The sequence below is a fragment of the Silurus meridionalis genome, chromosome 28, assembly GCF_014805685.1.
Source record: "Silurus meridionalis isolate SWU-2019-XX chromosome 28, ASM1480568v1, whole genome shotgun sequence".
NCBI lineage: Eukaryota > Metazoa > Chordata > Actinopteri > Siluriformes > Siluridae > Silurus > Silurus meridionalis.
In genome coordinates, this window is record NC_060911.1 from 2,487,501 (window position 1) to 2,500,000 (window position 12,500).

The following is a 12,500-nucleotide window of genomic DNA, read 5'->3' on the forward strand; positions in this document are numbered from 1 at the left end:
TCTTATAAGAGGAAGCCTCACACATACACACACACACACACACACACACACACACACACACACACGTATTGATTCATCAAGGTGAATCTCACCGTGTTTCAGTCGTTTAATATCCCCTGTAAAAAAATAAATAAATAAAGGTATACTTTAGGGTAAGGGGCCTCTCTCAAGGGCCCAGCAGTGGCAGCTTAGTGAAGTTGGGATTTAAACTCAATACCTTCTGATCAACACTTTAACTTTCTGATTTACCACTTTGTTCTCGGTCCTGAAGTCTTTCCTGTAATGTAAAAACTGGAGACTCCTTCTGAAAATGTAAAACGATGAAATGAACGTTGTCTGGAGTTAAAAGCGTGTTAATGAGCTGATACACACTACACTGATAGAAAGAAAGAAACAATTAAGAATGAACAAAAGAAAGAAGGTAAGAGAGGAGGAGAGAAAACAACTCATGTTTCAGCGAGTGGTGGAAAACTGGAGACTCCTTCCATAAACGTTAAATAATTTTAAATGACCGTCGTCTGTTGTACAAAGTGTAAATGAGCTGAAATGTAAAATCGCTGATACACAGACACACTGGTGTTCTGAAAATGACTGGGTGCCTTCTGAACAATCTGAAGCTGTAATATGAAACGCAAAGTGAGCGGCGTTTTGTCACGAAAAACATCAAAAGTCATCGCCGAGAATGTCTGTATGTCCATGGAAAAAAAAAATAAAATCAATTGACCAAATTAGCCAGATGTGTGTGTGTGTGTGTGTGTGTGTGTGTGTGTGAGCGTGTCCGTATAGCTAAGTGTGTGTATGTGAGCATCCACGAGTCCCTAAGCAACATTAGTACATTCCCATTAGGAGCCTGGTATGTTCTGTAGATAATCACATCCACCACCGGACCTCACAGCCAGAATCCTTTCAAGCTTTAAAACGCAATAAACGACTGCTTTTAGTCATGATCTGCCTGGAAAACTTGCCTGATGGGGGGATGAGACTAATATGCACTCTGTGTGTGTGTGTTTGTGTGCAAGATGTTATAAACCATCATATGTATAAACCCTGATGTACAGTATCTGGATTGTGCTGCTCCCAGGGTTCCTTTAGGAGTTCTTCCTAAAAATATCCCCATAAATGAATTATAGTAACGGACAGAAAAACGCTGGCTCATACTTACTCCAAGTCAAAATAGCACTACCTGTATTGATTGGCGCTCATGCTCACCTAGCTCCGCCCATTAAACCCCCCAAACAAGCCAAAAACACAAGTCACGTTATGTATACCCATAAGAATAAGAAAAAATGTTATTATATTTAGCTTTGTAGTACTACGATTTATCTAGGGTCATATTTTGCCCCTATTGTTACGTTTGATCAAGTGTCATGTCTTTTGAGTCTGGTTCCTCTCAAGGTTTCTTCCTCATAACATCTAAGAGAGTTTTTCCTTGCCACAGTCTCCATGGCTGCTCATCAGGAATAAATACACATCGTACACTAAAAGTTCAATTCTGTAAAGCTGCTTTAAGACAATGTCTGTTGTGAAAAACGCAATAGAAATAACGTCTTTGTGCTGATCAAGTGCTATTTTAATAAGCATTTTATCCTAAAATGTCTGTCTCCTGCCTTCTTGAGTACATTAGAAAACCAGCACCACTTCTAGAAACTGTACACATGGTATTATACATGACATGTTTGTTTACTGTGCACCAGTCACACCAGCATTCTGCTTTGTTTACAACGTATCTTAGGGTGAGGTCTGTATCAGGTCACTGCTGGATCTGGACTATAATATTAGTCTGAATATTTATGACCAACTTTAAATTCCTTACCGTGTTTTTGCTTCACCTCTGGCAGGTGATCTAATGCGGAGGATCTGGATTTACACGGCTTAAAGGTGTCACCTGGGTGTCTTTTTCAAGGCCAATCCATACACACTCATCCTTCTGCATGACTGTACCACTTCTACTGTGTGTGAGTGTGTGTGTGTGTGTGTGTGTGTGTGTGTGTGTTTATTACAGCGTTTGTTTAACCCACATTCCCTGAATAAACACTATTAATAAAGACTTGAATTCGGGTTACATGTCCAATTTCTTGATAATGAGAAACATATCATATATATATATATCTCCAGTGTACAGATGTAGCTTTTACTAATGTTATCAATGTTGAACTCATCCATAATACAGAATAAACACTTACTGAATGTCAGTGGTGTAAAGTATTTGAGTAAATGTACATTTTGCACTTCTGTTTCAGTCCAAAAAGAGCTCGAAAAAATTCCTAAAACTTTAAGAACCAGCTTTTGTTGAATTCGAATTAAAACTCATTTCTGAAACTGCGACTGGCAACAAATCACAATCAGCTCTGAATATTAGTTTTTTTTTTTATTATTTTTTCTAAAACTTTATCTAAAATCAATTGTCAAACGTTTTTGTAAATTAAAAATCCCATTTTAAAAGATTGCTTTAATACTTTGTTTTTTATTTGGCCGCCTGGTTGGTTTCATTCTGGCGTGTTAAAGACGTGTTGAAATACTCAAGTGCTGTTCAAATCAGAAACTCGAAGATTTTTACTCAAGTCATATTGGAATTAGTGAATTTGAACTTAAGTTTGTAGTAAAAGATCTGTACTTTTACTCAGGTATGTTTTTTTGGGTACTGTTTACCCAAACACAGTAATTAACTGGAAAAAAAAAAAACAGCAGTGTGGGAGCTTCAATATGGGTGAGGAGTCAAACTCTGCTACTAAGATGAGGGTGTGGAAGTCATGTCCCAGGTCCTACACCATAGCAAGACTGAGCAAAACAACAAGGCACAGTGGAGGTCTCCTGCATCATCAAGGTCTCTCAAAGCAGACTGGGGTATTAAGCTTCGTGCTATTTTTAAGGCGCACAAAGAAAAGGGCGATGTGGACGAGCATAGATGCAGTGGTTGGTCACTTAATGCATGATGAAAATGAAAGACACATCATGCTTACTTCTGTTCAACATCAGATGTTCAGCAGCGCAAAGAGCAAAGAACTGGTGAAAAACTGTGAGAGCCAGGTGCACCATTTACCGTCTGGAGAAGTCTGGCCAGAAGTGGTCTTCATGGGAGAATTGCCAAACCTCGAACATGGAAACATGACTAAGTACCTGAACCATGCATGAAAACACAGGAACTGAGAAGCAGAAAAAAATGGCAGCAGGTGTTTTGGACTGATTAGTGAAAATCTGAAATATTTGCTGTGACAGGAAAATTGTTTGTTGAAGTTGTACTGGAAAGTGGTACAACAATGAGTGTCTGCGGGTAACAGTGAAGCATGGTGGAGGTTTCCTGCAGGTTCGGGGGCTGAATCTCTGCAAATGGGCTTGGAGATTTGATCAGGATTAATGGTGTCCCTAATGCTGAGAAATACGTGTAGATATTTCTCCATCATGCAGTACCATCAGGGGGGCGTCTGATTGGCCTTGAATTTATTCGGGAGCAGGACAACATCACCAAACATACAGCCAGTGGTATTAAGAACTATCTTCAGAACAACAAGGAGTCCTGATCTCAATATTATCAAGTCAATCTGGGATTATGAAAAGACAGGATTTGAGGAGGCTTCATCCACAGAAGGTCTGTGGTTAGTTTTCCACAGAGTTCCTTTAAAAAACAAGCAAGAAGAACTGATGCTGTTTTTCATATCAATTATTCCTGTATCGTTTTTAATAACCATCAGACCAGCTCATTCATTTGCCCTACATATAACCGAGTCGACTCTCGCGATTCAGCTATTATTCGGTTCCCTAACTTCACCCTGCTCTATTTTTTATTATAGTAGCGAAAGCTTGCATTATTTTTCCTTGCATTTGATCGTTTTCCATGTAATATCTTTATGAACTATTATTATTATTATCAAAAATCACAAAAGAAGTTCATATTTTACACCTCATATATGCGAGTCGACTCTTTCGGTTCAGATAAAAGAGCCGACTCTTTCGTTTCCCTCATTTCTCGCTAACGTTTCTTTATTTATAAACCGGGAAGTTTGCATTATTTTCCCCTGTAAAATATTTATTTAAAATGTATTGATACTGTTTTGCAGGAAAGGTTCAAACCAAATATTGATGATATATATATATATATATATATATATATATATAGATAGATAGATAGATAGATAGATAGATAGATAGATAGATAGATAGATAGATGACATACAAATTGATAATGCCCAGATACACATTTATACACTATTAAAATCATTTTAAATGTAAATTTAACACACATTTCTCTTTTTTTCAGCTTCATAATTACAATGGAATATAAAATATATAAAATATTTGTATAAACTCACCTTTAATGCGTGTATTTGACTCCTCGGGTCCCAGAATTATCTGTAAACATACAGGTCTATAATAAACTGTAAAAGAGGGAGAGCCGCGCGCGCGGGAGGAGCTCCAGACGGGAAAGACGGACACACACACACACACACACACACACACACACACACTCAAACACCACAAATGACCACCAGGCAGCAGTAGTTACACTGTTGATTTCCACCTTTTAAAATGAGTCAAATGACATGACTCGGCTCATTCATTTCCCCTAAATCCTCCCTAAAGTCTTTTTATTGTAAACACGAAAATGTTGTTTTTCTGGCCATGTGTTACTTATAAACATATTTCCTTATCATTTAATTATCAAGATAGCAGCTCATATTTTAGATCTCATATACGCATATACTCATATTGCACAAGTCAGGTCACTCCTAGTGCCGGTCCCAAACCCGGATAACTGGGGAGGGTTGCGTTAGGAAGGACATCCAGCGCAAAACATGTGCCAAATCAAATATGCGGATCACGAATCAGAAGTGTGACAGCAGTGACGTGTGCAGTAGGAAAGACAGACTGGTTCAAGGTTGAGTTCGAGGTGGACTGCATCAAGGATCGACTCTGAGCCCTTTCCTGTTTGCAGTGGTGATGGACAGGTTGACGGACGAGGTCAGACTATGGACTATTATGTTTGTGGATGATATTGTGATTTGTGGTGAGAGTAGTGAGCAGGTTGAGAAGAGCCTGGAGAGGTGGAGGTACACGCTGGAGAGAAGGGGAATGAAAGTCAGTAGGAGTAAGACAGAGTACATGTGTGTGAATGAGAGGGAGGGCAGTGGAGGGGTGCGGTTGCAGGGAGAAGAGGTGGAGAAGGTGGAGGAGTTCAGGTACCTGGGGTCAACAGTGCAAAGTAACACAGTACCACAACTCCTCTCTCCACCCTGTCGTACGCTTTCTCTAAATCCACAAACACACAATGCAACTCCTTCTGACCTTCTCTATACTTCTTCAACAACATTCTTAAAGCAACAGCCATGACACTATATAATCATGCATTTTTTTGGTTGTTGGTGGTGCCCCCTGTTGGTGAAAATTTTGAATTAGTGATTTTTACTTTTGACATACCAGAGGGCGCCATTAACCTTTTTTCCTTTTAACCTTTCGGTTCAGCTAAAAGAGCCGATTCACAAATGTAAGCTGTATATTGTATAAAAGACCTTTTAACCTCTAAATGTTTTTATGTCAAAATTGTTTGAGATATTTTGAATTTTTCTTGCAAAATAACACGACTTTCCAACTTCTTTGTTTCACCACAAAAAGCCGTACTGAATAGAAGAGTCGACTCTTTTTTTTCAAACGACACATCACACAAATCTCGCTTAAATTACTTAAACAAGTGTTTTACAGCGACTTTAGATTTCCTCCAATGCGCATTCTCCTTACACATAAAATCTTAATTTTATAATCGGCAACATCGCAATGCAAAGTGACTCGTTTATCCGAGTCGGTTCATCAGAGCAAGCTTGAAAAAGAATCGACTCTAAGAGTTGAAACCTTACCAAAAGACGCCTTGCACCTCAAATAAAGTGTACATTTAGCTTTTTTATTTCAATGTTTAACAATATTTCGAAGTATTAATTTAATAAAAGTGACTGTGACAAAAAATACTCCCATTTATAAACAAAATCGATTCTTTAGATATGACCATATCGAATATTGAATGATTATAGATATTCTATAGATATGTTTTTTTCTTCTTTTATGTTTAATAGCGTTAATAAAAGAGTTATGGTGCCATTTTATAGTATAAAATATGTAGAAATTAGGAAACAATTTCCTAAAATTAATCTCGTTCATGTCGAAAAACATGTTGAAACAATACAACCGATCTTTTATAAGCATATAAATATATATATATATATATATATAAAAATAAATAAGAAAGGTAAATGATTTAATTTTTTTTATTATTATTATTTACTCAAATTCGAATATTGTTTTTAATACGCCAGGCGCTAATGTACATTGAGAGCTCGGTGCAGCGAACAAACCACCAAAGAAGAAGAATAAACAAAATCTCGCGATACTTGGTCGGGCCGAATTTCAAACATCACCAAATTACGCGGCGAGTGCACTACTTCGAGTGTTAGTCCCCATGTTAAGTGCGAAGCTCCTAGCGCTTAGAGATAGTGCGCGAGGATGGATTTGCGACGCGCCCTCCTGGAGCAGACGCACAGCTGAGGCTATTTAAAGGGCTTCGAGTGTCAACAACGCGTGCGATTTCCTCAAAGCCTGAGGTAAAAGATGATTCGGAGCTGAAATGCACTGTAACTTTGAATAAATAATGCAGGGAAAAACACGCGTGTCCGACGTGTAAATGCGTGTCAGGGGTTATATTTCGTGGATAAACCCGAGCTCGTGGCTGCAGAGTCACTGGCTAACTGCTACCCAGCCCCGGATATTCCCCTGTCCGCCAACAGATGGGATTATTTACCGCAACACACTTCCGGATTAAGGATTCTACACGTTATAATGATGTTAATAATGCGTTTGTGGTTGAATTGTGGGGTTTTGATCGTGAAGCATATCCGGGGTTTGATAAGTGTTTCAGCACCTGCGGGATCAGACTCGGGCCTGGGGAGGAAAATATCAAACAAATAGGAAGGAAATGAAAATAAAAACGTGTGTGTGAAGTTTATTTGTATGGAGGATGAACTGAAGAAGTGTATTTTCCGAATTCGGGTATTACAGGTTGACAAAGAAGCGTTATAACAGTGCTATAACTGTGTTTACAGTAAAATATATGGTGTAACGTACATCAATAATGTATAGAACCTGTGCACGAGGACATTATTTACATATTGCCCCAGGTTACCCCCCACCCACCACCACGTGACGTCACGGGATCCCTCCGTGGTCTTTTCCTCTATTGAGGTTAAAACGTAAAGGGGGATTTTTTTTGTCATAGAGTGAAATTCGTGTTTTTTTTCTATTCAGTGTTGATATGAAGCGCAAATGGTTAAGGGCCTTACTTAAGGGCCCGAGTCGTTCCATCTCCAAACCACATCTACCGCTTGCATGTCTTCCCTCACCACGTCCATAAACCTCCTCATTTCCACCCTCCTCAGCGTTCTTCTACACATATATATTAACCCAAATTTCTCTCTTTCACCTCGTCCGTTGTCAAACAAAACGTTCCACCTTCATCCCTTTAAATAAACTCATTTCTAATCTTGTCCATCCTGGTCCCTGTTCCTCCATCTCTTCTCCTCGACACGTCCGTTTCTCTCATGTATAGTGTCCTTGTTGTTTTGTGTTCATATGATGATGATGATGATGATGATGATGGTGGTGTTTTCCTCTGTGCAGGAAGGAAAGACGGGCCGTGATGGCGGGTGTCGGGGCGAACGCCTCCGCAAATCCCGCCTGCAAGATTATGACCTTTCACCCCACCATGGAGGAGTTCCGGGATTTCAATAAGTATCTGGTGTACATGGAGTCTCAGGGAGCGCAGAGGGCCGGTCTGGCGAAGGTCTGTCCCACACACACACGCTTTTTTTTTTCATGTTTATAGCCGTATACAAAACTCATGTCCTCGTTATCTTCCATCTTCATTCTGCACAAAAATCTGCTTATCAGATCTCCTGCTATAAAGAGCTTTTGAGATGAATCTTTCATGCCAACTGCACCCCAGGAACTTCCTCACCTCACTTTACTAACACCCTAGACAGAAAAAATGTTAGTGGAACATCTTGAGAATGTGGAGTGGGATGTTCAGAAAGAAGCACGGTCACGTGTCCACTAACATTTGTCCATATCGTGTACATGTTTACCTAATGCAACATTAAACTAATGCAACAAAAAACAAAAAAACAAGATGATTCATTTCCTAAACGAGGACCAATCAGAATCAGATCGTGGTCTGTGTTGTCGCAGGTGATCCCGCCAAAGGGCTGGAAGCCGAGACGCACCTACGACGACATCGATGACCTGGTGATCGAAGCGCCCATTCAGCAGATGGTGGCCGGCCAATCAGGGCTCTTCACTCAGTACAACATCCAGAAGAAGCCGCTGAGCGTGCAGGAGTTCCGCAGGCTGGCCAATAGCGACAAGTGAGACACACACACACACACACACACACACACACACTTGCATTTTGACCAATTAGGTTGCAAGTTAGACATAAAAAAAAATTTAATTACAATCTTATAAGAAACCGATCTGAGCTCGGGTTCAGATGGTGGGCGTGGCCTGAAGTTTAAGGGGCGGAGCTATAAGTTAGAATAGTAACTGTTTGTTGTTTTTTTGTGCAGAATTTCTTGCTAAGCATCAATTCCACGGCAAAATACACGTTTATTTGAATCACAGGTACTGCACCCCTCGCTACCTGAACTACGAAGATCTCGAGAGGAAGTACTGGAAGAACCTGACGTTCGTGCCCCCCATATATGGTGCAGATGTGAGCGGGACGCTGTACGACGAGGTCGGGCTGTAAAACAAAAATATTTCAGATGTTTCCAGATGTTTATATAACGTTACCTGTTATACCAGTGTATTGTGCGTGATGTTAGGACGTGGAGGAGTGGAACATCGGCCACCTGAACTCCATCCTGGACGTGATCGAGGAGGACTGCGGCGTCTCCATTCAAGGTGTGAACACCCCCTACCTGTATTTCGGCATGTGGAAGACGAGCTTCTCTTGGCACACGGAGGACATGGACCTCTACAGCATTAACTACCTGCACTTCGGAGAACCCAAGTCCTGGTTAGAAACACGTTCTCTCCTGCTGATTCCATGGATCAGGACGGTGTGGAGCTTCCAGTTTAGATCAGATCAACTGTGTTTCTCTATCGTTTCAGGTACGCCATTCCTCCAGAACACGGAAAGAGACTGGAGCGATTAGCTACAGGTACGTGTCCTGATAAAAAAAAAATGTGTTCCTATTGAAACCATAGAAACCATAGTTCATTTTAAGTTCTCGAAGAGAAGGAGGAACTGAAAAAAGCAAATGAAAAATCTTCTATGGACCTTTCTTGAGGAACATTCCTCCTTTCTTTCTTCACTCACACAAAACAAACCTCACTCATGTTTCTTCTGAGATGAATCCAGGTGGAAAACAGCTTGAGGAACATTCACCTGGAGAAAAAAAACCACCACACAGTCCATGGTTCCTCTTGATAAGAACTATCTTTGGAGATGCCCAATAGGTTCCTGTGGAAACAAATGCACCTAATTATTATTATTATTATTATTATTATTATTATTATTATTATTATTATTATTACAAATATGAGGGACCTTCGAATAAGCATGAAGAGTAAGAATTATATTAGCATTATTTTTAATATTATCTTTTTTTTCTCGCAGGTTTTTTCCCCAACAGCTTTAAGAGCTGTGAAGCTTTTCTCAGACACAAGATGACCCTCATCTCACCTTCTGTCCTGAAGAAATACAGCATCCCGTTTGACAGGGTATCACTCAGACGCTTTGTAGCGTAGCTAACGGAAATAACGTGCAGCTGACGTGTACCTCGGGGTAACTGTGAGTTTGTGTATCAGATAACGCAGGAAGCCGGCGAGTTCATGATCACGTTTCCGTACGGCTACCACGCCGGCTTCAACCACGGCTTCAACTGCGCCGAGTCCACCAACTTCGCCAGCCTGCGCTGGATCGACTACGGGAAACTCGCCGTTCAGGTGCGTTATAGATGGAAGACAGTGATTCTGTGACTGGTGTCTTTTATACAAAGGGACAGGACTTGTTTGAGTGTGTGGGAGTCACCTCCAGAAAAACGAAACTGGAGACTGAAGTCCATGTGTTTCTTGTCTTCTTCCCCTCCACAGTGCACATGCAGTAAGGACATGGTGAAGATCTCCATGGACCCGTTCGTGAAACGTTTCCAACCAGACCGCTATCAGTTATGGACGCAGGGTAAAGACACCTGCTCGATAGACCACACCCTGGCCACGCCCAGCTCCACGCCCGAGCTCCAGACGTGGCTCCAGAGACGCCGCAGGACAAAAACCAACAAGAGGTAGGACAATGCTGTCGTTATGAATGAGATAGTAAGGAGAAGTCGTTCTCCGTACGCTCCTCACTGTCTCTCGTCTCGCAGGGCGAGCTACCCGTGCACACGCTCCAAACGACTGAAAACCGTGCAGCCGTCGCTCGTCACAGAAAACGCCGCGAGACGGACGAGTGACCACGAGGAGAAAGAGGAGGAGGATCAAATCCCTCACGACGCATCGCGCGTCTCAGGTTAAACACGTGATTTTGTGCTTTTCTTTTTTTCTCTTTTGAGAAATATTACTAAACCTTCTCCTCGCTTTGTGCCGGTTTAGAAGGGCCCGCTAGTCTGTGCCAACAGATCTGCTTCGTCAAGGTCACACGAGTTGAGAGCAATTTATTGGCCCAGTCGTCTGAAAGAGTCCGGCCCCAAGCCCCGCCCCCTGCAAGAGAAGCCTCAGGATCCAGAAAGGCTCTAACCTCTGCTGTTGAAGCTCCCGGTTCTGCTATGGATGACACGCCTGAACGCGTTTCCAGATCCTCATCAAACCGCGGTAAAGCGAATCCGTCTGCCGTAAAACTCACCGGGACACCAGGCACCCGTGAATCCGCAGAACATTCCGGAGCTCCTTCATCTGACATGCCTCTCCTCACTCCTGAGGTCACGGAGGATCCCGAGGGAAGGAAATCTCCCAACATGTCGTCAGAAATGCCTTTACTAACCCTCGCAGTCCAGTCCGGGGAAAACAACACGGTTCCGCGTTCTAGAGAACCGGAAAAATCCGCCTCGGGTCATCTTGGTGAAGCTAGCTCCAAAGCTTCTTTACTCAATTGGTGCTCGAATCCGTCACAAGATGTCGGGAGATCTCTCGGCTCTGATCCGGATGCTAACAAGGAGCTCCACAGGAGGAAAAAAAGAGATAGAGGTAGATCAGTGTCGAATATCTCGCATTACCCAGAATCCAGTACTGAACTTTCCAGAAGTAGCTCGGTGAAGGATTCTTTGTCTTCGTTCACCACCACCACGGAGTCTCCTTCCACGTCTTACGACCCGACCCCTCTCGACGAAGCCGACTTCACGTCTTCTGCATTACCCAACCTCTTTGAAGACTGGAAGAACATGAGCTACCAAAACGCAGAAGATCTCACGGTGCCTTATGCCTTGTGGGAGGAGCCTCGGTGCCAGCAAGTAAAGTGCCCCGATCCTTCTGACTTTCTGGAGAAGAGCCTAACGTTTACTGATCTGGAGTCCAGCGCGGTCCATCGCTCAGGCACGGAGCTCCTCGGTTCTCCGGACAGGCCCTCGAGGTCGGACAGCAGCAGCGAGTCCGGCGAGGAGAACTCCATGAGCGAGACGGAGTACGGAGATTCGGGAACCGAGCCGGGCGAAATCCGTATAGTGAGTACTCAAACGGTCTTGAAATTAACCCAAAGTGACCATGATGTCATCACGTCCTGCATTAATGCATCCGATGTTTTAGCAGTACACCACGCCCATGGCCAAGAGAAAGACGACCAAAAGTTGGCGCCACCCTTTGAGGAAACCCACTGCCAGGGCGGTTCCCAGTGCCGTCAAGCAGCAAGACAACAGTGATGATGGTAGGTTTTAAACTAGTAGAACTTACTTTATCATTTACCCTATAGCAGCTATAGGATATCTCACAGTATCTCACAGTATCTCACAGCATCCCCAGTGCACCCCTCACATTTCATCATCCATTTAATATCTTCTCAAGACATTATATATAAATAATTTTAGCTTGTATAACAGATTTACTGTCTGAAAAATACCTCAACATGCAGCCATCATTGTCTCAATAACTGCCAACAAAAGTGAGTCCACCCTCAGTGAACATGTCGAAGTGTGTATATTGTGTGTGAGCACCACTGTTACGTAGCACTGCCTTAATCCTCCTGGGTGTGGAATTCACTAGAGCTGCACAGGTTGTTGCTGGGATCCTCTTCCACTCCTCCTCCATCACCGAGCTGCTGGATGTTACACACATGGAGCTTCTCCACCTTCTGCTTGAAGATCCCCACAGATGCTCAATAGAGGGTTCAGGTCTGGAGACATACTTGTCTACTTCATCACCTTCAGCTTCCTCAGCAGGGCATCTTGGCGGTGTGTTTGGGGTCGTTATCATGTTGGAAATCTGACGTTCTGTCTAGTTTCTGAAAGGAAGAGCATCATGTTCTGCTTCAGAAT

At 42.4% G+C, this 12,500-nt stretch overlaps 2 protein-coding genes across 5 annotated transcripts in view; one reads left to right on the forward strand and one right to left on the reverse strand.

Annotated features, from left to right (window-relative positions):
• LOC124381694 (FERM and PDZ domain-containing protein 1) overlaps positions 1 to 4,450 on the reverse strand; it is a 28,960-nt gene extending 24,510 nt beyond the window's left edge. The window contains exon 1 of the mRNA XM_046843527.1: positions 4,308 to 4,450. The gene's annotated coding sequence lies outside the window, so the exon portion shown is untranslated. The remainder of the gene's footprint in view (positions 1 to 4,307) is intronic.
• Positions 4,451 to 6,450: 2,000 nt separating this feature from the next.
• Positions 6,451 to 12,500, forward strand: part of kdm4c (lysine (K)-specific demethylase 4C) — a 26,346-nt gene continuing 20,296 nt past the window's right edge. For 3 of the 4 annotated variants that reach the window (XM_046842888.1, XM_046842887.1, XM_046842886.1), the window contains exons 1-12: positions 6,451 to 6,584; positions 7,657 to 7,819; positions 8,224 to 8,399; positions 8,656 to 8,770; positions 8,859 to 9,052; positions 9,148 to 9,197; positions 9,656 to 9,759; positions 9,847 to 9,984; positions 10,132 to 10,322; positions 10,404 to 10,546; positions 10,630 to 11,693; positions 11,776 to 11,893. In XM_046842888.1, the coding sequence (XP_046698844.1) occupies positions 7,676 to 7,819; positions 8,224 to 8,399; positions 8,656 to 8,770; positions 8,859 to 9,052; positions 9,148 to 9,197; positions 9,656 to 9,759; positions 9,847 to 9,984; positions 10,132 to 10,322; positions 10,404 to 10,546; positions 10,630 to 11,693; positions 11,776 to 11,893 (2,437 nt within the window). In that variant the 5' untranslated portion in view covers positions 6,451 to 6,584; positions 7,657 to 7,675. The remainder of the gene's footprint in view (positions 6,585 to 7,656; positions 7,820 to 8,223; positions 8,400 to 8,655; positions 8,771 to 8,858; positions 9,053 to 9,147; positions 9,198 to 9,655; positions 9,760 to 9,846; positions 9,985 to 10,131; positions 10,323 to 10,403; positions 10,547 to 10,629; positions 11,694 to 11,775; positions 11,894 to 12,500) is intronic. The other variant, XM_046842889.1, reaches the window with a different exon arrangement.